The sequence below is a fragment of the Bombina bombina genome, chromosome 3 (assembly GCF_027579735.1).
Source record: "Bombina bombina isolate aBomBom1 chromosome 3, aBomBom1.pri, whole genome shotgun sequence".
Classification (NCBI taxonomy): Eukaryota; Metazoa; Chordata; class Amphibia; order Anura; family Bombinatoridae; genus Bombina; species Bombina bombina.
In genome coordinates this window covers 595,767,707-595,793,701 of record NC_069501.1, presented here as the reverse complement: position 1 = coordinate 595,793,701, position 25,995 = coordinate 595,767,707, and the positions used below count along the sequence as shown (strand labels likewise).

General features: G+C 35.0%; 1 protein-coding gene across 1 annotated transcript in view; it reads left to right on the top strand.

The window, feature by feature from the left end:
- Positions 1-25,637, top strand: part of IFNLR1 (interferon lambda receptor 1) — a 62,747-nt gene extending 37,110 nt beyond the window's left edge. Inside the window, exons 3-7 of the mRNA XM_053704799.1 lie at positions 5,410-5,576; positions 6,414-6,556; positions 6,670-6,826; positions 9,288-9,418; positions 24,420-25,637. Coding sequence (XP_053560774.1) covers positions 5,410-5,576; positions 6,414-6,556; positions 6,670-6,826; positions 9,288-9,418; positions 24,420-25,130 — 1,309 coding nt within the window. The 3' untranslated portion in view covers positions 25,131-25,637. The remainder of the gene's footprint in view (positions 1-5,409; positions 5,577-6,413; positions 6,557-6,669; positions 6,827-9,287; positions 9,419-24,419) is intronic.
- The last annotated feature ends 358 nt before the right edge of the window (positions 25,638-25,995 follow it).

The following is a 25,995-nucleotide window of genomic DNA, read 5'->3' as shown; positions in this document are numbered from 1 at the left end:
TACTTGAAGTTATTGCTGCGAATGGTGAAATGGGGTGAAGAGGGGGAAGGCTGAAATGGGGTGAAAGGGGGACTATTTTTTGTCCCAGTCCAGGCCTGCGTAGAACCATAGAATTAAAAGAGGGTGTACTTTCTTTTTCACATGACTGTACATGGTTGCATCAGTTAGTAACACAACAAAAGTAAAAGTGAGGAGGTTAAATATTCATTTACCCTGGATTATCTTGGCTAGCAGTCAAACCATCAAGCATGTAGTTGCTGCCTTTCCCAGAGTCCAGTATGCAGTGCTGCTCAGTACAGGGGCAGAGCATTACATCAAGGAAACAGCAGTATAGTTGAGGATCATGGGAAATGTAGTTCTGAAACATCCTGGGTGCCAAGGTTCACAATCACTGCTTTATATTTTATCCAGTAAACTCATAGATGAAATCTACAACTTGGAATTCTCCCTCCCGTTTATTTACACTTTAATTAAAGTAGTTTTTTTTCTCACTGAGCATTCTCATTTTGTATCAGAAAGAATTATTATGGGCTGTTCAGGAAGGGCTATTCTGTGTGAAAGCGAAATGGTTAGCATGTCAAAGGGCATTTATGTGGGAACCAATGCCCTGGCTCATGATTTACACTATATCACTACATTTGTTTTTGTGGTACAAATCAGCACAAACAAATGGTATTTGTTTTTAAAATTGAATAACACGAGGTGCAAAGTAGGCAGGGTTTCATAAACTATATGCGCAATATCTCCAAACCAAACCAGTACAAACATTTGCTTTTGCAGCACAAATCAGCACAAACGCAGCACAAACAAATGGTATATTTGTTTTTAAAATTGCATAACATGGGGTGCAAAGTGGGCGGAGTTTTAGCCAATATAATATAAACACACAGTAGTCTAGAATCGATAGTCTAAAATAACATGCTCAATGGATTAGACTCTAAGAGCAACAAAAGACACAGAGAGAACAAAGTAAAATTGAAAATAGCAGCGAATGTCAGTGTCTTTAAATTAAATGCTCTATTTGAATCAGACAAGTTTTATTTTCGCTGTCTTATCCCTATAAATTTAGTTCCAGCACAGCAATATACTACTGGGAGCCAGCAGAACACATCCTTTGAGCCAATAACATGAGGCATATGTGTGTAGCAACCAATCGCCATCTAGTTCATTGCTGCTCTTAAGCCAACCTAGGTATGCTTTTTAACAAAGGAACCCAAGAAAACAAAGTATAATGGATAATAGAGGTATATTGGAAAGTCTCTTAAATTGCATAGTCTAGCTGTACCATGAAAATGTATTTTTTAGTTTCATGTCCCTTTGTCAAGTAGAAAAACTGGTTATGTACTAAGCTGTAAAAATGACTCAGCTTTGTTACAGCGTGTGATTGTTGTATAACTGATCCTAGCAAGCTCACGAGCAGGGCACCGAGAGGTGACAGCAACACATACCAGCCAATCAACTGTTGTGTCCTGCTCTGGGGCTGCAATGCTCGTGGCTATCTATCAGGACTTTACCTGTGTGTTTAACCCCTATAGCTTGAGTCAGTAATGCTCTAACAAATTAATGTCATTTTTGCATCAGAATCTACATTTAAGTTTCTTCACTGCGATGCAATATATGAGGTTCTGTGATGTAAAGGGACACTGTATTCCAATTTTTTTATGTATATGAAAGGGCAGCAATTAAAGGGACATTCCAGTGAAAATGTAAGTGCACATAGATTTACTACATATTTGAATAGAAACTTATTTGCAATATACACATGTATTGGCAAAAATGCTTCTAGTAAGAGTTATCACTGTTATAGAGTTAACATTTTTCTCTGCATGTGCATAGCTAGATATAGTCACTGCACCAACATATTAAATACTGCAGCTGCTCAGATCATCAGTGAGGATTGTATCATGTCAGCAATTAACAAATTGAGTCATTGCCAGATGGTACAAGCACCTTAGGCTCTCTGAGCAAGTGTTGTGTTTAAAATGCTGGTGCACGGTGCATACTTAAATACACTTTTGAAACAGCTGTAGCTTTTATTAGAAGCCTTTTTGCTAATGCATGTATATTACGAAAATGCTTCTGTTCAATACCAAAATGCACCCATGTGGTTTCCAATTTTGGCTGGAATATCCCTTTAAGCCTGATGATTTTTTTTTTAAAGCCCAAGCTGTGTTAAGTAGAATGTGTAAAAGAAGGAGTATGTTGTGTGTACAACTAATACCTAGGTATCTGCTGCTTACTGAGGCTGATATGGACACAGATACATTGGTTTATTCAGCACAGAAACATCCATTTTTTTTCTTATAGCAAAGCTGTGTAATATGTTTTAAAATACTCTATTTTACAATTTCCCTGTAGATAGGCATCAGGTTAATGATTACACTGTGCTGCCCTCTAGAGGAGTTATTTTACAGTGCAGAGACATTACCGTATTCCATGTGCAATGCATGCAGATGCAGTATGGCTACTGCAAGAATTATTTGGAATAATATTTGTCTGCTTATTTCTATGCATATCTTGATTTTCCTTCAGCAGCTGATTTTTGACATGCTGTATTTTCTAGCTCTTAGGTCATCCAGGTTTAGACTCTTCCGTTTCTAAAATATGAAATACTGCAGGAAAGGAAATTTATCTTAGTAAATGTTACACTATAATATAAAGCTTTGATGGTCTCAATAAAGAGGGTCAGCCAGGCCAAAGTTCATATATGGATAAATCAGTTCAAACAGGGGTCTCAACAGAATCTGAATCAAAAGCAGAAACCATTCAAGCCAGGGACGGCATCTGATCAACAATAGCAGGAAGCCATCCAGCAGGCAGAAGTAAAACTGCTGTGCCAAGTATGGCAAATCCTAAACTATAGACAGGCATCAGTATGAGTCTGTCACCATTTTCTAAAGGGGAAGATCCACCAAACTGGATGCAAGTATTGCACTGGGAAAAGCTGTTAAAGGGCTATGAAACCCCCCAAAAATATTTTGTGATTCAGAAAGAACAAGCAAATTTAAAAAAGTGTACAATTCACTTCTACTATCAAATTAGCTTTGTGCTTAAGAGATACCTAGGTAGGTGTCTGGAGCAGTACACTTAATAACAAAAGAGAAAGAAATGATAACCAAATGAACTATTTGCAAACAAATGTTATAACATAACTGGTTTATAACAGTAATAAAATATCTAAACAAGTTTTGCTAAGTATACAGTTAGCAAATTATAATGCAAATAGAATCATTAAGACATCTAAATTCTGTATTCTTCTGCTTTGTCTTATAAAGATATATTTCACACTGCATCTACCCTACCGGATAACCCACTTGTATACAGTGAATAAACACTGTTATTGTCAGGTCTAGAACAAGCAATGCACTACTGGGAGATATAATTCTCTTTATCAGGTATTTGTAGAGCGCCAACAGATAATAGGTGAACACATCTGGTGAGCCAATGACAAGAGACAAATGTATGTAGCAACTAATCAATAACTTGCTTCCAGTAGTGCATTGCTGCTCCTAAGCCTACCTAGGGATGCTTTTCAAGAAATAATACCAAGAGAACAAAGTAAAATCGCAGAAATAGATTGAAAAGTGTTTTAAAGTTGCATGCTTTATTCAAAACATCAATGTTTTGTCCCTTTCAATGACTTTCTTGTCCCTTTAATATGATTTTTTTTTTTGTCAAATCTTATGAATTAGTAACAGAGCCTATGATATGATATAGACCCTATGGTATAAATGATACCTTCTAAACTGGAGGAATAACAGTACTATTGGTGCATATGTGAGATAATTTTGTGTTGTGATTTTCCATACATTAGTTCCCCCTCTTTTCTAAAATCTTGTGTGTGTCTTCTATTTACCAACACAAACTTAAAATAATTAACTTTTTTTGTTTTGTTTTGGTGTGTTAACAATTTAAAAAAAAACATAATATTTTATATACCTATTAAAGTTGAATTGTGCTTGGGTGCATCTTAATTTTAAATAGAAGCATTTCATTTTATAAACTTCCATTAGCAAAAATGCTTTTAGTAAAAGCTATTACTGTGTCAGTAGCATACCTACATATGCTACATGTGACTAGAACAGGATTCAAACACCATAACTCCTCAGAGAGCTGGCAGTAGTGTGTACTACGTTAGTGAAAACTTAAAGGGACAGTCAAGTCCAAAAAAACGTTCATGATTTAAATTGGGCATGTCATTTTAAACAACTTTCCAATTTACTTTTATCACCAATTTTGCTTTGTTCTCTTGGTATTCTTAGTTGAAAGCTAAACCAAGGAGGTTCATATGCTAATTTCTTAGACCTTGAAGGCCGCCTCTAAGCTGAATGCATTTTGACCACTAGAGGGCGTTAGTTCATGTGTTTCATATGGATAACATTGAGCTCATGCAAGTGAATTTACAGAGGAGTGAGCACTGATTGGCTAAAATGCAAGTCTGTCAAAAGAACTGAAATAAGGGGGCAGTCTGCAGATGCTTAGATACAAGGTAATTACAGAGGTAAAACGTGTATTAGTATAACAGTGTTGGTTATGCAAAACTAGAGAATGGGTAATTAAGAGATTATCTTTTAAAACAACAAAAATTCTGGTGTTGACTGTCCCTTTAATTAGTGTCATACAAGTCACTGCTGACTCTCTGAGAAGGTGTGGTGATTTAATCCTAGTTTATATGATATGAATATGAATAGAATATGGGTGTATGTAGTTTAAAAACAGTAATTACTTTTACTAGAAGCATTTTTGCTAATGGAAGTATATATATATATATATATATATATATATATATATATATATATATATATATATATATATATATATATATATATAAATGCTTCTACTTCAAATTTAAATGCACCCATGCACCCATGATCATTTCAATGTTGACCTTTCAATCTCTTTAAAGGGGCATTAAAGACTTTGAGATGGTAATATAAAATGATAAATCTTATATATATATATAAAAACCTCTGCAATATACTTTCATTATTTGTTTTTTTCCCCCCTTTTCCTGTAATTCCATTCTGAAATTGTGAGTTTTTCAGTTCCTGTTAGAAATGGAAGTGCAGAACACTGTTATATTCCACACAGCCATTGGCTGCACACTCTAGTGACCTATTTATATCTGTACCTAATTGGCCACAGCAGAGAAGGTAACCTAAGTTACAACATGGCAGCTCCCATTGATTTATAGACATATTTAAACAACTAATGAAACTTTTAAAAATGCATCTTCATGCTATTCTCATACTAATCTTTTTTTTTGAGTGCCTCATTCTATCTAGCATTTATTTAGTGTTTAATATCCCTTTAATATGTAGGTACAGTATGCTCCTGATTTGTTTGAAAACCTGTGTGTGATGTTGTATAGTCAGTGTGACAATTCACCCCCTTTCTGTTACCTTTCAGTAAATGGAACACTATCGACCTTTGCAACAATTTCAGTGCAACTGAATGTGACTTGACATGCTATCTAAAAGATTATACACGTGCTTACAAAATTCGTGTCAGAGCAGTGTATAAAAAATCGGTCTCTCCGTGGGCAACTTTTGGAAATATAACATACATGTTTGAAGGTATGTAGTGATGCAAAATTCAATTTAAACTTTTGTCTATTTGCTCTTTGTGTAATGATATAATTTTAATTAATTAATTAATTTGTAGTCCCCCCACCAACAAAACAACTTTTTCTTCTAAATAGACCTCAGCATACATTTTCTAATAACATCATCCAAAATAATTACAAAAATGTAATGCATGTAAATGTGCAGCAATTAAATGTCAAATTTTTTTTTGTGAAGAAAGAACATTTAGGGCCAAATTACAAGTGGAGCGGTATTTAACGCTTCAGTTCACAAGCTAATTATGCTAGAAGTAAGTTTTTTGCGAGCGTCGGGTAATGCTTATATTACAATTTAAGAGTAAAGGGTTTGCGCTTGCATGCTAACCCGATGCACGCGAAAAGGCCGAAGTTAGGATAACAAGTGTTTCCCTTAGCGCCTTGAGACCCTCACGGGTGATTAGTTTGCGCTCTATAAGTACCCAATAGATAGATAGATAGATAGATAGATAGATAGATAGATAGATAGTGTGTGTTAACGCATTCGTCCATAGAAGAAAGGAGCAAAAAATGTGGGAAAAAGCCCTACTTGCGCGCACACACCTGATCGCATCTTCTCAAATGCGCAAACCGGACATGAAAACATGAATAGTTCCCATTCCAAATGTTCTTTACAGAGCATAATATGTTCTATTTATTCCTAAATACATATTTCTACATATATCTGATGGTATTTTGGTACAATATATATCTATACCTATATATACACGATTATATATATATATATATATATATATATATATATATATATACAAATAATATATTTTTCAATCTTACTGTTTCCCTCTTACAGTTGAGCCTGGCCCACCGGTACTGCAAGTTAGACAGGGGAATGACAGTATAATTGTTAATGCCTCCATAGAGAAGCCATCTTGTCTCAGTTACCTTTATGATCTGAAATATGATGCAAGAGTATGGCAGGTTGGAGAATCAGAGGTAAGTGTCCTAATAATGTATATAGATATTAAAGAAAGACTATAGAAACAGAATACAATGGCATCTAACGATATTCTCTACTTTAACTTGTACCATATCCTTGTTTCTAACAGACTACTTATACCGACAACATAATCAATTCTGAGCTGGTAATTGGAACTTATGGACATGAAGGAAACTATTGTGTAGCAGCCCAGACTAAATATTTAATTGGTAAACTAAAATTGAGCAAGTTCTCAAGCCCTGTTTGTCAGATGATAATTTACAAAGGTAACCTTGTTTTCAATGCTACTGTAAATCTAAAATGATCTCTGCCTGATGATTTCCATGTATCCACTTTTCACTTCACAGCATTGTCATCTAATTGTTAACTAGACATAGATATGTTTTGCTCTGTCTCAGACTAAGATGTCGATTTCAGTCCTTTAGAAAAACATATCAACTTATTTATCCACAAAATACCCATAGAATTCAATGGTGATTTCTGTAGAAAATCATTAAATACATTTTTCTAAAGGATTTTCATTATTTTATCAGTGATTGTGAGTAGCCCAGACCTTGAGGTTCCAAGCTAACCCCCAAGCCATTAAACCTACCATCATGCTACTCATCACAATAGACAATTGAAAAATGACAAACAGATCAGTGCACTCAGGGTTAAACATCCAAATGCAAACCTTAAATCCTGTAGAATTTCTGGAGTAAGGATAATAAAACCTCACAAATGTCAACTTTTGTTTTTCTGTTAGAGTCTCAGAGTGGTAATCCCTTGAAAACTCAATAAAACATATGATATTAATACTCTTTATGTTGTTAAAAATCTAGGAGCCAGCCCATAAATTTAGGAGTCAAAAACGTTTGTCCATCTTTATAATTATATGTATGTGTGTGTGTATAAATATATATATATAATGTTGATTGGAGTAGCCATGTTAGTCCAGAGATTTAGATATCAAAATACTCTTGTTATTTTGATATATATATATATATATATATATATATATATATATATATATATATATATATATATATATATATATATATATATATATATATTATATATATTATACATATTACACGTACATTATTTAATAACCCAATAAAAGTTGGATTTCACAGCTGCAATGCCTAGAACGTTTTGATGGTGGCCAGCGGAGAAAAGTTGGGCACTCATTGGTGTCATAGGGACTCTAAAGCAGGACACCAAGGCCTAATTTTAAGACGCCGGTGGCTCCCTGACACACGTGATTGAACAGCTTTGCATTAAGAGTGCTGCTCTCACAGGGAGGTATCTCTGCACCAAATCCAAAAGATCTAATAAAAGTAAACAGAAGAGAGAAAGTGCAGTCTAACATTTATCCGCAATACTTTTCCTACTTAAAAAGTCAGATGCGTTCCAGAAACAGAAATTAAAAATGTAATCTTACCACAATGGTCTCAGTTCTCTGAGGATATTAACCCTTGCTTAGACCAGCGATGGTACCTTACAAGTGATCCTTACAACTGCCATTTTGGATTGCACACACTGTGCTAGAACATAACTAGGAAAAAGCATGGAGCCAGATCCTGTGGTGGAGCTGAGCGACTGATACTCATTCTGAAGGTCAGACAGAGACCATAATTGTAGTGATATTAACTTTAATTTCTGTTTCTGGTATGCATCTGTCTAATTAATTAGGAAAACATTGCTAATTAAATAAAGGTATACATGTGGCCCTCGGTTTACAATGGTTTCATTTGCACCGTTTCAGAATAACAACCTTTTTTTACAGTCATGTGACTGCTATTGAAAAGCATTGAGAAGCAGTGCTTGATTAAAAAAGCCAGTAGGTGGAGCTGTCCCCTTGTGTTGCAGCAAATATATGCAAGCCAAGCAAGCTGAAATTAATCAGTTTAACCAGACCTGAGGTATCGAGCAGATTTAAAAGGAACAAGATCTTCCTGTCTATAAATCAGTCCAGATTAGAATGCATAGAAAGAACTGTTTGCAGAAAAATGCAAGTAAAGTTTGTGTTGTGTGATTATTTTATTAGGTTTATAATGCTGTTTAGCAAATGTTTTTGTTCATTTAACTTAGTTTAATTATATATTCTGTGTTGTGTGATTATTTTATTAGGTTTATAATGCTGTTTAGCATTTAAAGTCTTCATTTCAAAGCTTTAAAAATTATGTATTAGGTGTTACTTATGACAATTTTGAGAGGGGCCTTGAACCTAACTCCCTCACTTCCCATTGACTTACATTATAAACTGGGTTTCAATTTAAAACGGTTTCGATTTACAACCATTCCTTTTTTAACCTAATACCGGCGTAAACTGAGGGCTACCTGTATTAAAGTGGCATATTTGATAGCAGCATTGGAAATGTTGTGTTATGAGTTATACAGGTGTTATGGTTACTTCTATGTTCCTGACCACTCTTTGATTGGAACATGTGACCCCCATTTTTAGACATAATTTATCTTGGAGACTCACATACAAACAAACACAGTAAATATTAATTCAAGATGTTCCATAAAGACACAGAAGTACCATTTGTGTGTGTTAGTTCTTTAATCAGATTATTCAGAGTTAGGTAAAGATCATATAATGTTTTAGGTTAAATTAAATTAATGGGAAATGTAAAGATAATTATAAAATAATAAAATGTTTAGATCACTAAATCACCACAACTTTGTTGTGGGTTTGTCTTTTTCTGAATATCCTGTCTCTGAAATATGTTTTCTTTTCAGATCAGAAAGCTCAGCTTTGGCAACTAATGGCAGGGTTGTCAATTTCAACGGCACTGATCATCTCTGGATTCCTTCTTTTTTCATGCAGAAGTTGCTATAGAAATCATGAAGTGAAAATGCCTGATTCATTGGTATGTGTTGAATCATTAAAAGGACCAATACAGTACAGTAGAATTGAATAACTGAGAAAAATAAAATACAAAAAAAAAACAATGCAATAGCACTTACTTTAAATTTGAAATGTGTAGAAGAATATTTTCTGGAAAAATGTCACAGTTAATCCAATGATCCTTTCCCCCTGTATCATGTGTCAGCCATCAGCCAATCACAAAATGCGTATGCCTGTATAATGTGGACTTTTTTTTTTTATTGCATGCCTTATCAGGATTAGGAAACTTTTTAATTATGAATTTAATGCCCTTTAATTATTGTTGATGATATGGCGTTTCCACTTAAAGGACCAGTAAATACAGTAGATTTGCATAATCAACAAATGCACGATAAAAAGACAATACAGTAGCACTTAGTCTGAACTTCAAATTAGTAGTAGATTTTTTTCTGACAAATTTCAAAGTTATGTCTATTTCCACTCCTCCTGTATCATGTGCCAGCCATCAGCCAATCACAAACTCATATTCGTATATTCTGTGAATTCTTGCACATGCTCAGTAGGAGCTGGTGACTCAAAAAGTGTAAATATAGAAAGACTGTGCACATTTTGTTAATGGAAGTAAATAGGAAAATTGTTTAAAATTGTTTGCACTATCTGAATCATGAAAGTTTAATTTTGACTTGAGTGTCCCTTTAAAGGGACAGTCAACTCAAAAAAGTTTATTGTTTAAAAGATAGATAATCCCTTTATTAGCCATTCCCCAGGTTTGCATAGTTATATTAATATACTTTTACCTCTGTGATTACCTTGTATCTAAGCCTTTTCTGACAGCCCCCCAATCACATTACTTTTTATTTATTATCTTTTGACTTGCATTTTGTCTAATTAGTGCAGTGTCTGCCACAACCGACGGGCATGAGCACAATGTTATCTATATAGCTCACATGAACTAGCACTCCCTTGTAAAAAACTAATAAAAAAGCATGTGATAAGAGGCTGTCTTTAGTGGCTTAGAAAAAGGCAGACATTTAAAGGTTTAAATGTTATAAAGTATATTAATATAACACTATGGGTTGTGCAAAGCTGGGGAATGAGTAGTAAAGGCATTATCTATCTTTTTAAAAAATAACAATTTTGCTGTTGGCTGTCCCTTTAAGTTAATATAGTACTAATGTGCAGTGACTTTATTATAAATGTTCAAGGGACATGAAACTCAAGCATTTTTTTCTTTCATCATTCAGATAGAGCATATCATTTTAAACAATTTTCGAGTTTACTTCTATTATCAAATTTGTTTCCGTATCTTGGTTTAGATTGTTAAAATAATGCACTACTGAGTGATAGATGAACACATTGGGTGAGCCAATGACAAGAGGCATACCTTTGAAGCCACCAATCAGCAGTTAGCTCCCAATAGTGCACTGCAGCAATATTTTTATTTTGCATTTCAACAAAAGATACCAAGAGAATGAAGCAAATTAGATATTAGTATTAGATAAGTAAAATAGATAGTTGTTTAAAAGTGCATGCTCTATCGGAATCACGTTTAAATTTGACTTTAGTATTTTTTTAAGGATATTATTATTATTCTTCTATAATGGTTACCAATCATATAACCACTAAAATATTACAGTATGATATGAAAAAAAAAAAAAAACTCAGCAATGTTATCAGTCACAAATTGGTTGATATCTTTTATTGTCATTAAGGAAAGGAGATATTTTTGTCTAATATGAATAATATCTATTTCATTTTTAAACTATACATTGCTGTGCATACTAACATTTTTTTTTAATAAATGAAGATCTGGCTAATGAATTGATATGTTTGTGACAGGTATGCATGCACACATTTTGTCTGTCACATACTATATGCCAAACTGCATTAAATTATCTGTGTGTGACTGCAATTTGCAATATTAATATTGTTTCCCAGTGACCAAAGGGGACTATTCATTTGATTATTCCATGGTTACAGCAATCAGATCAGATAAAAAGAAAACACAGATGTCAACCTTTAGTCAAGCCTTTCCACTCAAACATTTTATTGGGATCCCCTTATTCTTGCAGCTAATATAAACATTCTGTTATAATCATATAGATTTGTCCATACATTAATAAAGGGAAAATGAGAACACAGCAGTCAATCTAATCACTAAGCTGAATATTCCTTAAAATCAGTATTATACTCGCAGTAGCTTGGTGCACAGCTCACCACACACAGAGATCATTACAATCCCTTTTCTATAAGGAACAGGAAAGAAGTGAGTATAAAAGTACAAAAAATAGCAGTCACTGCTCAGCTGGTAGAAATAAAAAATATACATTTTATTAGTTACACATAAAAATGGAGAGCTCCCAGACAGGGGACAACACAAAAGGACTGTCTTACGCGTTTCACGCCCCCTAGTGGTGCTTAATCATAGACTGCGGGTTCAGTGTTGAGGCCACCTATTTATGCAAAAGGCAGCAACAGATTAACCCCCAACTGACCACAAAAAAAATTAAAAACATACTTAGTGCAAAGTGCGGAATAAAAAGCAACATTGCTTACACAATATAATAACAGTGATATGCTGAACAGCAAACAATTGCAAACTAAAATGTGTAAATGTATACATGCTTGTAAAATTTTACATAATAAACCTATGTTTAACACAATGGCCTATAGACAATAATAAATACTGGAAGGATCAAAATATTAATACAAATAATAATATAGAAATCTATTATGTATGGGTCCTTCCTAATATTAGAAAATATAGACAAATGTTAAGAAATATGCTGGTATTTATATGAATATAGAGCTCAGTCATCAATAAAATAACTGATGTCAAATTCTCTATTGATGCCTAAGGGGGTTTTGGTTTGAAGTTTTAAAATCCAAAACAATTCTTTTTTGTCAAGGATTTTGTGTTTGTTACCTCCTCTAATAGGTACCCGTGCTAAATCTATTATTTGTACCGATATATCTGCTTTATTTGTGAAGTGTATGCCATTAAAATGGCTGGCAACAGCAGATTCTTTCACATAATTTTTGACATCCCGTACATGTTCTCCTTCTCTTCTTCTTAACTCTCTGCATGTTTGTCCTGTGTATTGATATTTACATAAGTTACATGTTAATAAATATACAGCCCATTGGGTACTGCAGTTAGCATACAAATCAATATCAAAAACTTGGTTGGTGACACTAGAAGTAAATGTATGACCTTTTTGTATTAAGGCACAAGTGTTGCAGTTTCTACTACCACACCTGAAATTGCCTTTATGTTTTAACCATCTCAATTCTGACTCTGATGTGTTCCTTTTAACCATGCTTGGGGAAAGAGACTGACCCAAGATTCTCATTTTTTTCGGAACAAATTTACATTTGTCAACACAAGACTTCAATATTTCATCTCCCAGAAGGAGGTGCATATGTTTTTTAAGTATTCTGACAACTGAGTCACATTTTCTGGTATATGTGGGGGTGAACACCACAGAATCTGAAAAGTCGTCATTGCTTCATTTTTTCTTAGATATTTGATTAATACTTAAATACTTTAAAAGAATAACCACAAAAGAAGAGTGGTCTTCGGTGCCTCAGAAGGGGATTCAACTGATGCTGATCATTTCAACTCTGGCCATTCTACCCATTCTTCTTCTCCTCTTCCCCCTCATCTTCCTCTTCCTGTTCTTCTTCTTCTTTTTTACAGGACAGTTCAGGAGGGGAGTCGGGGGAATGCGAGCAGGTGGTCCGCCCCAAGACTCACAGGACCACCCAATCAGAAAAAGACGAAGACGTAGATGGAGAGAAAAGAGGAAAAGAAAAAGCAAAGAAGAGGAAAAAGGGACATTAAATCATGATTGCTCTTTATCTGAAAATTTCAGTATCATCAATTTGTCCCAACACAATCTCACTACTAGTGAAAAATCTGTATTAGCCAAAGGGTTAGGATTTGCTCCAACTAATAGATTTACTTGTTTCACCACTCTTCTGGATGTAAATAAATTTCTCAGGAAATTAGCACTTAAGAGGTTTTTTTCTCTCTCTGATGACAGGGGTGAAATTTCTGATCATTCAGAAAGTGATGAAATCAAACACATTTCCTATATCCATCCCCATTTGGCTTTTATAGATGCTTGTACATTAGCAACTTTAAATGATCTGTATGGCAATGATGTTTAAATTTCTAGCACAAAACCACTACAAAAACCTTTTAAAACTAGGTCTGATTTTTACCCCATACAATACAGAGGCGTAATGCTAAATGCCTATCAAAACGCAGTACAGGATGACATCCTGAAGTTAGAACAAAGCATTAAAAACAATGCCCCTGCCTCTAATCTGACTTAAAGGGAACGTATGGCAATCCAATCCCTATACAACAATCATGACATTGTCATTAAAAATTCAGACAAGGGCGGGAGCATTGTTATTATGAATAAGGAGTACTATTTTTCTGAAGCCAACAGACAGTTGTCGGATAGAGGAACGTATTGTAAATTACCATCTAACCCGACCGTTACATTAAAAAAAGAATTGTCACGACTAGTTGAAGATGGCATTTCCTTGGGCATCTTTGGCACTAAGGATTTGAATAGTTTAGTTCCAGCAAATCCCATTACTCCTATTTCCTATCATGTGCCAAAGGTGCACAAGGATTGTAAGCACCCTCCGGGTAGACCAATTGTCTCTGGCATCGGTTCCCTTTTTGAACCTATGGGTGCCTGGCTGGATGCCATTTTACAACCTATTGCCACTAGACAGTTGAGCTATCTGGAGGATAGCTCGCATCTACTTGAAAGTCTGGAACATGTCCAATGGCAGTCTAATTTCACTTGGATAGCGGTTGACATTTCTTCATTGTACACATGTATCCCACACTGTTTGGGAGTACAAATCATTGAATACTTTTTGGCTAAAGAGCTGAATTTGGACAACACTACCAAATATTTCATTGGTGACATTCTCAGGTATTTGTTATCCCATAACTTTTTCTTATTTGATCAAGAGTTTTACCAACAAATCTGTGGCACGGCGATGGGGGCAAAATTTGCCCCATCGTTTGCCAATTTGTATGTGACCTGGTGGGAACTCAATCACATTTACACCTCACAGAATCCGTGGCATGAGGATGTCATCATGTTTGTAAGATACATTGATGACTTGTTATTTATGGTCAAAAACCACTTGATGACTCCACATTCCACAAATTCTTATATTAACAATAACAATAACAACATGGGGTTAAAATTCACAGGCCCATATAGTAGCACAGAAGTTAATTTCTTAGATCTGACCTTAGATATTGAAGATGATCAAATATGTACAAAAACTTTCAGAAAACCAACGGCAGGGAACACAAAACTACATGCTACATCGCAACACCCCAAACATTTTGTCACAGCAATACCAAAGGGTCAATTTATAAGACTCAAACGTAACACCAAATCAGATGGGGTTTATGATCAACAGGCAATGGAGCTTGAGAATAGATTGGCTCAAAGACGCTATAAGAAGGACACCTTAGCACAATGTTGCCAACAGGTTAAAACCCTAAGTATTAATCACAAATCTAAGAAAAAAAGAAGCAATGACGACTTTTCAGATTCTGTGGTGTTTACATCCAGAGGAGTGGGGAAACAAGTAAATCTATTAGTTGGAGCAAATCCTAAACCTTTGGCTAATACAGATTTTTCACTAGTAGTGAGATTGTGTTGGGACAAATTGACGATACTGAAATTTTCAGATAAAGAGCAATCATGATTTAATGTCCCTTTTTCCTCTTCTTTGCTTTTTCTTTTCCTCTTTTCTCTCCATCTACGTCTTCATCTTTTTCTGATTGGGTGGTCCTGCGAGTCTTGGGGCGGACCACCTGCTGGCATCCCCCCGACTCCCCTCCTGAACTGTCCTGTAAAAAAGAAGAAGAACAGGATGAGGAAGATGAAGGGGAAGAGGAGAAGAAGAATGGGTAGAATGGCTAGAGTTGAAATTATCAGCATCAGTTGAATCCCCTTCTGAGGCCCCGAAGACCACTCTTCTTTTGTGGTTATTCTTTTAAAGTATTTAAGTATTAATCAAATATCTAAGAAAAAACAAAGCAATGATGACTTTTCAGATTCTGTGGTGTTCACCCCCGCATATACCAGAAAATGTGACTCAGTTGTCAGAATACTTAAAAAACATATGCACCTCCTTCTGGGAGATGACATATTGAAGTCTTGTGTTGAAAAATGTAAATTTGTTCCAAAAAAAACGAGAATCTTGGGTCAGTCTCTTTCCCCAAGCTTGGTTAAAAGGAACACATCAGAGTCAGAATTGAGATGGTTAACACATAAAGGCAATTTCAGGTGTGGTAGTAAAAACTGCAACACTTGTGCCTTAAAACAAAAAGGTCATACATTTACTTCTAGTGTCACCAACCAAGTTTTTGATATTGATTTTTATGCTTACTGCAGTACCCAATGGGCTGTATATTTATTAACATGTAACTTATGTAAATATCAATACACAGGACAAACATGCAGAGAGTTAAGAAAAAGAGAAGGAGAACATGTAAGGGATGTCAAAAATGATGTGAAAGAATCTGCTGTTTCCAGCCATTTTAATGGCATATACTTCACAAATAAAGCAGATATATCGGTACAAATAATAGATTTAGCATGGGTACCTATTAGAGGAGGTAACAAACACAAAATCCTTGACAAAAAATAATTGGTTTTTATTTTAAAACCCCCTTAGTGTGGTATTCTGAGCTTTGTCTTTAAGTAAACAAGTATTTGCACATTGGTTATAAAGGTTAGCTCTAAAATTAGAGCTTGTTGCTCTTTTTTGTAGTAATCAGAAAACAACTTCTATGTAGCCTGATTAAACAATATGAGACATTTAATATATGATGAATTTGTATATTAACTACTGACTTAAGTGTTAATAAATATAAGGAATATTTAATATAATATATATCTTATGTTCAAGATATATATATATAACCGGAGGCCACAGATGAAAAAGAAATACTGACAAGCTCAGAATCTGAATTGGTAGAAACAAATGATTCTTCTTACTTCACGCAATCACACACAGCCTAAAATATTTACAAGTTCAGACATTCCACAGACATACAATGTTTGTTCATATTGGATGTTGCAGGTAATAGGATATGCCCAATAATTCAGTATGGTAACAAAAAACAAGCAGATAAGAAGTTTAAAGGCTTTAGCATTGTTCGTGTACGTTACCACCTTGAGGACCGTGATATTTCTGTTACCGCATTGGAAGATCCGTGTTAGGGAGAGGCAGCGTGTGTGAATGCGGCTTACTTCCGGGTAGCGGTGAAAAAGTAGATCCGGCCGTTGAATGATCCAAAGTCGGTACTGAGATAAGGAAAGCTACACCAGAGTAGCTAAGACTTCAATAATCAGGCAGTAAATGAGTGTTACAGGTAGTCCTTATATAGGGTGGAGACCAAATAGGAGGGGTTATAGTTAAAGGTATACCACATCTCCCCCCCTTCAAGGAAGCACCCCAGGGGTTTCCAAACTAGGTTTCTCAGGATAGCGGCGATGAAAATTTCGTAGAAGACGGGGAGTGCGAAGATCAGAATGAAGCTGCCAAGAGTTATCCTCCGAACCATAACCTTTCCATTTCACAAGATACTCTAACCTCTTCCTATGGATCCTAGAATCCAATACAGCTTCAACTTCATACTCCTCTCGATCATCAACGAGTATTGGAGGTGGTCGAGACAAGGAGAGAGACTGAGGTGAAGGAAGATATGGCTTTAACAGAGAGACATGAAAAGAGGGGTGAATCTTAAAATCCTGGGGAAGCTCCAATCTCACAGCATTGAGGTTGATTATTCTAGAAATCTTAAAAGGACCCAAATATTGATTTGCTAACTTTTTGCTAGGAACTGACAGTTTGAGATTCTTTGTCGAGAGTAGTACCAAATCTCCAATCTGATAAGCCGGGCTAGCAGTGTGATGGGTATCATATAACCTTTTTTGATAATCTTTAGCTTCCGAAAGATGTTTTTTCAGGATGTTAAGTCTTTCTTGTAGGGTAGTTGCGAAATCCAATGCTGAGGGAGAGTTCACTTGTTGAGAGGACAATGAAATAGTAGTAGGATGATATCCATAAGTAACGAAGAATGGGGATAGTTTAGTAGATGTAGAAGTAGTATTGTTATAACAGAATTCAGCCAAAGGTAAATAGGATGACCAGTCATCCTGCAGATGAGATATATAACAACGAAGATATTGCTCAAGGGTTTGGTTGAGTCGTTCTGTAAGGCCATTTGTCTGAGGGTGAAAAGCAGTCGAGTATCTAGAATCAATTTTGATTAACTTACATAGGGATCTCCAAAAATTAGAGGTAAACTGTGTACCACGATCAGTTATTATAACTTTGGGCAGTCCATGTAAGCGAACTATGTTGTCTAGGAAAACGTGAGCTGTAGTGAAAGCTGTAGGGAGACCTTTTAGGGGAATGTAATGAGCCAGTCTTGTTAAATGATCAATGACAACTAAAATAGTATTGTAATGGTGGGATTCAGGTAACTCGACAATAAAGTCCATTGATATGGTACTCCAGGGTTTGTCAGGAATAGGCAGAGGAGATAAAAGACCTGATGGTCTTTTGTGTGTTAACTTGTTTCTGGCACAGGTATCACAATGTTTTACATAGTTTGTAATATAGGTATCCATGAGTGGCCACCAATAATTTCTCCTGGTTAGGTCTATAGTTTTAGAAATACCTGGATGGCCTGCTAGTGTCCCGTCATGGGTTTGTTTAAGAATAGAAGATCTAATTTGTTTGGGGATATATAGTTTAGAATTATGATAGAAAAGACCAGTCTTGGAATCTTTTTGACAGTCTATTCCATGTGGTGGTTCATGTTTTAATTCTTTTAATATCTCCTCTTCTAAAGGTGTTAATAAACCTATAATTTTTTCTTTTGGAATGATTTGGTTAATTTGATTATGAGTGTCTTGTTCATGTAATCTAGAGAGGGCATCGGCTTTGGTATTTAAATGTCCTGGTCTGTAGGTTAAGAGAAAATTGAAACGATCAAAAAATATAGACCATCTTGCTTGTCTTGCAGACAAGGTCTTACTTGTTTTTAGAAATTCAAGATTTTTATGGTCAGTATAAATCTTAAAAGGTAGCTTAGAACCTTCTAATAAATGTCTCCAATGATCTAGAGCACGTTTTATAGCTAGAAGTTCTTTATCTCCTATGCTATAGTTTTTCTCAGCACTAGTTAACATTTTTGAATAGAAAGCAATAGGATGAATCTCAGTCTTGTTCTTATCTTGTTGTGATAAAACTGCACCGATACCTGAGTCGGATGCATCTACTTCAAGGATAAATTCTGAATCAAAATCTGGCATAACTAGAATGGGTGCTGTAGTAAAATTTTCTTTCAATTTATTAAAGGCAAGACTAGCGGATTCTGTCCACTTAAATCTTTGTTTTTCACTAGTGAGTGTTGTTAATGGTTTAACGATTGAAGAGAAATTTTTTATAAACTTCCTATAAAAATTCGCAAAACCAATGAATCGTTGTACAGATTTTGTGGAAGTAGGAGTAGGCCAATTTAGAATTGCTGATACCTTCTCCGGATCCATTTGAATTTTGTTGGGACTGATGATGTAACCCAAGAATTTTATTTCTGTGACATGAAAGGAACATTTTTCCAGTTTAGCATATAGTTTGTGTTCTTTTAAACGAGTTAATACCCAGCGTACATGTTTTTCATGTTCTTGAGGTGTTCTAGAATAAATTAATATGTCGTCAAGGTATATTATGACACAAACGTCTATCAGGTCACGAAAGATCTCATTTATAAAAAACTGAAAAGTTGCCGGAGCATTACTCAGACCAAAAGGCATTACATTATATTGGAAAAGGCCATATCTGGTCCTGAATGCCGTTTTCCATTTGTGACCTTCTTTAATTCTAATCAAATTATAAGCTCCCTTTAAATCTAATTTGGTGTAAATAGTTGCACCAGTTAGACGTTCCAAAAGTTCAGGTATTAAAGGTAAAGGGTATCTGTTTTTTATTGTGATGTTATTTAATGCTCTATAATCAATAATAGGTCTTATGGTACCATCCTTGTTTCTTACTAGAAACATTCCTGCAGCTGCAGGGGATGTGGAGTGTGAAATAAATCCCTTACGTAAATTTTCGTCTAGGTAGTTTCTTATATACTGGAGTTCCTCTTGAGAGAGGGGATAGATCTTACCATGAGGGATTTTGGAACCAGGTATTATATCTATAGGACAGTCAAACTCCCTATGAGGTGGAAGGTTTTCTGCCTCTTTTAAATTAAATACGTCTGCCAAATCCTGATAACACGAGGGTAAACCAATATCAAGTGACGCTATGGTTTGATGTGGGTAACAAGTTTGGGAACAAAAAGCAGAATCTAATGTTACCTTATTTGAAACCCAATTTATGTGAGGGTTGTGTTTCTTCAACCAAGGATAGCCTAGGATGAGTGTATGCTGATGTATGGTTATGAGATCAAAAGATAAATATTCAGTGTGTCCCTGCAATGATGTTACAAGCAGGGGAATAGTATGATGTGTAATAGGTCCTTGTTCTATTAATGAACCATCTATCAGCTTAATAGATACAGGATTTTGTTTACAAATAGTAGGTATTTGATTTTTATTTACATAAGTGGAATCAATGTAATTTCCGGATGCTCCTGAATCAATTAATGCCTTGGTTTGGATATTTTTCTGGTCCCACTGTAAAGAAATAGACAAAGTCATGTGTGTATCATTAGCTATGCTGTAAATAAAGTCACTGGTTTTTGTCTTACCATTCTTTTGTTTTTTCAACAAAGGACAAGTAGATACTACATGTTCTTTTTGAGCACAATATAAACAGAGATTTTCCAACCTCCTTCTAATTTTTTCCTCTGGTGGCAGAGGTCCTCTAAGTACACCAATCTCCATAGGGGTAGCACTGTCATGAGCTTTGTCATGACTTGTTGTGACTTGGTAAGGTCTTCTATATGAGGTATCATTAGAGGCCTTTTCTGCCCTCCTTTCTCTCAAACGACGATCTAAAGATGTACTTAATTTAATAAGACCATCAAGGTTATCTGGGATCTCAAGACGTGAAAGTTCATCTTTGAGTGTTTCAGATAAACCTAAACGATATTGATTTTTCAAACTGATTTCATTCCACTGAGAGTCCTCTGCCCACATCTGAAACTCAGTGGTATAATCCTCCACATTTCTCTTACCTTGTTTTAAAGACCTCAATCTCATTTCAGCATTTATTTGAGAATTTGAGTCTTGATATAGACTAGTTAAAGCAGAAAAAAAATCTTGTAATGAATCCAGGATATTGTTATTGTTTTCAAAAAACCTATTAGCCCAAGTCCTGGGTTCACCTTGTAGGAAAGATATTGTGGTACAAACTTTAATCCGCTCAGTATGATAAGTCTTAGGTCTAAGAGAAAATAATAAATTACAGGCATTCTTAAATTCCCTGAACTCAGAACGTTTCCCTGAAAAAGGTTGTGGATAATTAATATGAGGTTCAGGTGGGTCATGAGGCTTTTGTGTAACAAAATCTTTAACTATAGTTTTAAGTGCAGCATTTTCAGTCTGCACTTCAGTCACAGCTCTTGCTAAATAATCAAGTTTAAGGTAAACATTATTAAACTCCTTTTTTATTTCATTAGGATCCATAATGTTTAATTAATTCAAAATTCGGTTTTTTAGGCCTGATTATTATGTGGTATTCTGAGCTTTGTCTTTAAGTAAACAAGTATTTGCACATTGGTTATAAAGGTTAGCTCTAAAATTAGAGCTTGTTGCTCTTTTTTGTAGTAATCAGAAAACAACTTCTATGTAGCCTGATTAAACAATATGAGACATTTAATATATGATGAATTTGTATATTAACTACTGACTTAAGTGTTAATAAATATAATGAATATTTAATATAATATATATCTTATGTTCAAGATATATATATATAACCGGAGGCCACAGATGAAAAAGAAATACTGACAAGCTCAGAATCTGAATTGGTAGAAACAAATGATTCTTCTTACTTCACGCAATCACACACAGCCTAAAATATTTACAAGTTCAGACATTCCACAGACATACAATGTTTGTTCATATTGGATGTTGCAGGTAATAGGATATGCCCAATAATTCAGTATGGTAACAAAAAACAAGCAGATAAGAAGTTTAAAGGCTTTAGCATTGTTCGTGTACGTTACCACCTTGAGGACCGTGATATTTCTGTTACCGCATTGGAAGATCCGTGTTAGGGAGAGGCAGCGTGTGTGAATGCGGCTTACTTCCGGGTAGCGGTGAAAAAGTAGATCCGGCCGTTGAATGATCCAAAGTCGGTACTGAGATAAGGAAAGCTACACCAGAGTAGCTAAGACTTCAATAATCAGGCAGTAAATGAGTGTTACAGGTAGTCCTTATATAGGGTGGAGACCAAATAGGAGGGGTTATAGTTAAAGGTATACCACACTTAGGCATCAATAGAGAATTTGATATCAGTTATTTTATTGATGACTGAGCTCTATATTCATATAAATACCAGCATATTTCTTAACATTTGTCTATATTTTCTAATATTAGGAAGGACCCATGCATAATAGATTTGTATATTATTATTTGATATAATATTTTGATCCTTCCAGTATTTATTATTGTCTATAGGCCATTGTGTTAAACATAAGTTTATTATGTAAAATTTTACAAGCATGTATAAATTTACACATGTTAGTTTGCAATTGTTTGCTGTTCAGCATATCACTGTTATTATATTGTGTAAGCAATGTTACTTTTAATTCCTCACTTTGCACTAAGTATGTTTTTAAAAAATGTTGTGGTCAATTGGGGGTTAATCTGTTGCTGCCTTTTGCATAAATAAGTGGCCTCATCACTGAACCTGCAGTCTATGATTAAGCGCCACTAGGGGGCGTGAAAGGTGTAAGACAGTCCTTTTGTATTGTCCCCTGTCTGGGAGCTCTCCATTTTTATGTGTAACTAATAAAATGTATATTTTTTATTTCTACTAGCTGAGCAGTGACTGCTATTTTTTGTACTTTTATCTTGTTTCCTGGCCTGATCCGCCATCTGCTATGGCACTCCGGGTAAACTGAGGTTACAACTGTTGCCATAAGGCTTTTTTCTGCACTAACTGACCGTGTACCAGATTACCCCTCTTGCTTCAAGAAGTGAGTATACAAACTGTTGTAGACCTATACAAAGAAGCTATCAGGCAGGTGATATTGACAAAATAAAGATGAAGGAGCTATTTGTAAACAATTGAATATACTCCAGCAGGTAAAATGCATCATTGGGAACACATTTAACCACTTGACCCAAAATGATGTGCAAATATATATATATATGGGGATCGCAGGGAGGGGGGACCACTACAAAACAGGAGAAAAATTAATTAATAATAAATACATTTAAAAATAATGAAATGTATTACTAAACTGGGTACTGGCAGACAACTGCCAGTACCTAAGATGACAGACACCATTTGGAGGGGGTAGATTTAGATAGCTCTTTTGGAGGGATCAGGGAGGTGGAATGGTAAGGGGGGATTCTACACTGCAGAAAATAAATAAATATAGAAAATTATATTAAAATAATAATAAAAAACAAACAAAAACAACTTAATACTGGAAGATTGTTTGCCAGTTCCTAAAATGGTGGTGAGGCGTATATGGGTGGGGGGGGGGGGGGGAGAGCTGTTTTGGAGGGATTAGGGAGGTGGGAGGTGTCAGGTTGGAGGGTAATTAATTAACCCTTTCACTACCAGAAATTTCAGAAGTATGGTGATCATATGCAATTATTGGCCTTCTAATTACCAAAAAGCAATGGCAAAGCCATCATATCAGCTTTTACATCCATTTGTGTGATAACTGCTTAAGCTGTATATAAATAATTTCAGTGAGAAACCCAAAGTTTGTGAAAAAGTCATGATTTTTTGTTATATGATCACATTTGGCGGCAAAACAATGGCATGAAAAATATCAAAATGGGTCTAGACCAATACCTTGGGTTTCTACTAAAAATATTATATATATATATATATATATATATATATATATATATATATATATATATATATATATATATATATATAGTTTTGATAGGTAAATAAAAAAAAAAAAAAATATCTATTTCTGTTTAAATAGCGAAAATGCTAAAAATTCACTGGTATTTTCGGCAAGTTTTTCTCTGAAGTGAAGGGGTTAAAGAAGAAAAAAATTAACAGTAATACTTCCTAAATTGAGCAAAGTCCACCAAATAGTAGCATGGAGGTTTAATCTGGATATAATTACAGTATCAATAAACTGGAATTAATAGGGTTGATGGGTATATATAATTTTAGACCTGCTTATTCATGGAATAATGAAATACTGGTGTCAAATAGGTATAGAAAATTATTCTTTACCTCGAGCCAGGACTAGTTATTTCCACTAGTTCACTAGTCCTGGCTGAGTGAGAAATTAGGCGTTTTCCTATTTTTATGCTGACAAGTTAACTGTAGTTCTATCCTTCTAGTGGTGCTTATATTGTTCTACTGAAGGTAGGTTTAGGTTTTAGTATTAGGAGTAGGGTTAACTTTAGACATGTTCTTTTCTTGTGTATAGGGCTCCTTAAGCATTCACTGGTTAGCAGTGTGCACAGTTACCTGCTACTTGTCTAAACTCATAGTTCTATTGAGATCATGTGTGACATCACCACCAGTACGCAGAGCCTGTGCGTATGTTGTATGCGCATGAGTGCGGCTTACTTGCAACCACTAAAGGAGCTTCAAGCAACAGAACATTTGTCACAGAATATTTGACAACTTTTCTCATATCCATTTTTAAAAGTAATGTGTTTATTCCAAAAAACCTTCTAGTTAACGTTTCAATACAATGTTGTGCATTTTAAATTTGATTTTGTGTACTTTTAAATCAATAGCACTCTTTTTTGATAAATTATAATGTTTGCATTTGTTTTCATCTTGTTCCTCAGGATTTTTCACAGTACAGATGTCCAATGGCAGCTCTATCTGGTGAATGTATTGAAAAACATGATGACGTTACCGTCAAGTCTTCAGATGTTATTTCTGTTGTTCTTACTGGAGATGACACTGATACAAGTTGTGATTTTGGATATACTGAAAAATGTACATTGCATGTACAAGCAGCTAATGACAGAACTAATAGTTCACAACTAACTTGCTACAAGTATACATCTTCCAGAGGGTTATTGGCAGATTGCCAAAGTGATAAATATTCTACATCTGACATGAGCTGTGAAGAATGTGACAATTCATCAGGACCATTCATTCAAGGCATTTCAATACTGGATAAAGTTCAGATTGGACATAGTATGTTAATAGCAAATATGAATCAAGTTAAACCTCAAACCCACAATCCAGAGGAATTTCAGGTTGCCCAGTCGACAAATTTACTGAATCAACTTCCTAAAGACATATCTTTATGTAAACTAGTTGGGGATATCTGCATGTTAAACAAAAAGCAAAATGTGCATTTTGCATCATTAAGAATTGCAAACATCAGTGACCAGATGGAGAACTCAGACAGTGAATCATGTGACCAGTTCCTTTCAGACTCAGAAGATATGATAGAGGAGCTACATAGTTCTCCAAAAGACTTAGATTCACAAAGAAGCAAATGTTCAGGTTATGAAAAGAGGAGTTATATGTCTAGGGAATGCTGAGACTGTGGATCTTTTTGCTAATGCAAAAGTTAAACTGCACTCTATGATTGCTCATTATATGAAGACTTTTTGTGATTATTGGCCAATGAATTTAGCAGATATTCCATTTTGACATGGAAGGAATTGCTATTTAGGGATAATACACATTTATCCTGCCTTTGTTTAAAATGTGTAACACATTTTTGTTTATATATACTGTGTATATCTACATTTATTAAAACACCAGCAGTTGCAAATAATTCTCTATGGGAATTTTAGGCTGAGTTAAGGTAAGTGTAAAGTATGATCTTGTGCATACAAACATTTACCTAGAAGGTTTATTTACAATTTAGGATGCACATTTTTGTCTTATATCCCATATTTCTCCTTGTTAACATGTCACTTGGCTGAAAATATTTCTGAACTAGCCTAACCATGAAAGTGCCTGCACTTTGTAATAGTGCATTAATGCACTTTATTCTTCCACTACATACCCCAAAATTAAATAAGATGCAAAATGTGTTGTAATTTGTTTCCTGTTTTTTGGATTCCGCTGCTTTGTAGCCTGGATTTCTCTATAACTTCCCTAATAATATTTTTTTTCCAGCATGTTTCCCTAAATATCCCAATATGTCAGATATGCCCAAACTAAGGCTTAAAGTCAGAGGTGGCCCTTAAGTTAGTGAGGGTTTAGGCAAAGCTCAAATATATGCCCCCCCCCCCCCCACGCCCCAAAACACAAAACTTAAAAATGCAAAAATGAGTCAAATAAATATGTTTTATGTAACAGTTTTGTTGCGTAAAACTCATAACTACTGCTCTCAGATTGCGAAACGGATCTTGTCGGTAAAGGCTGCAATGCAAGCTTTTCAGCCTCACCGCAAAA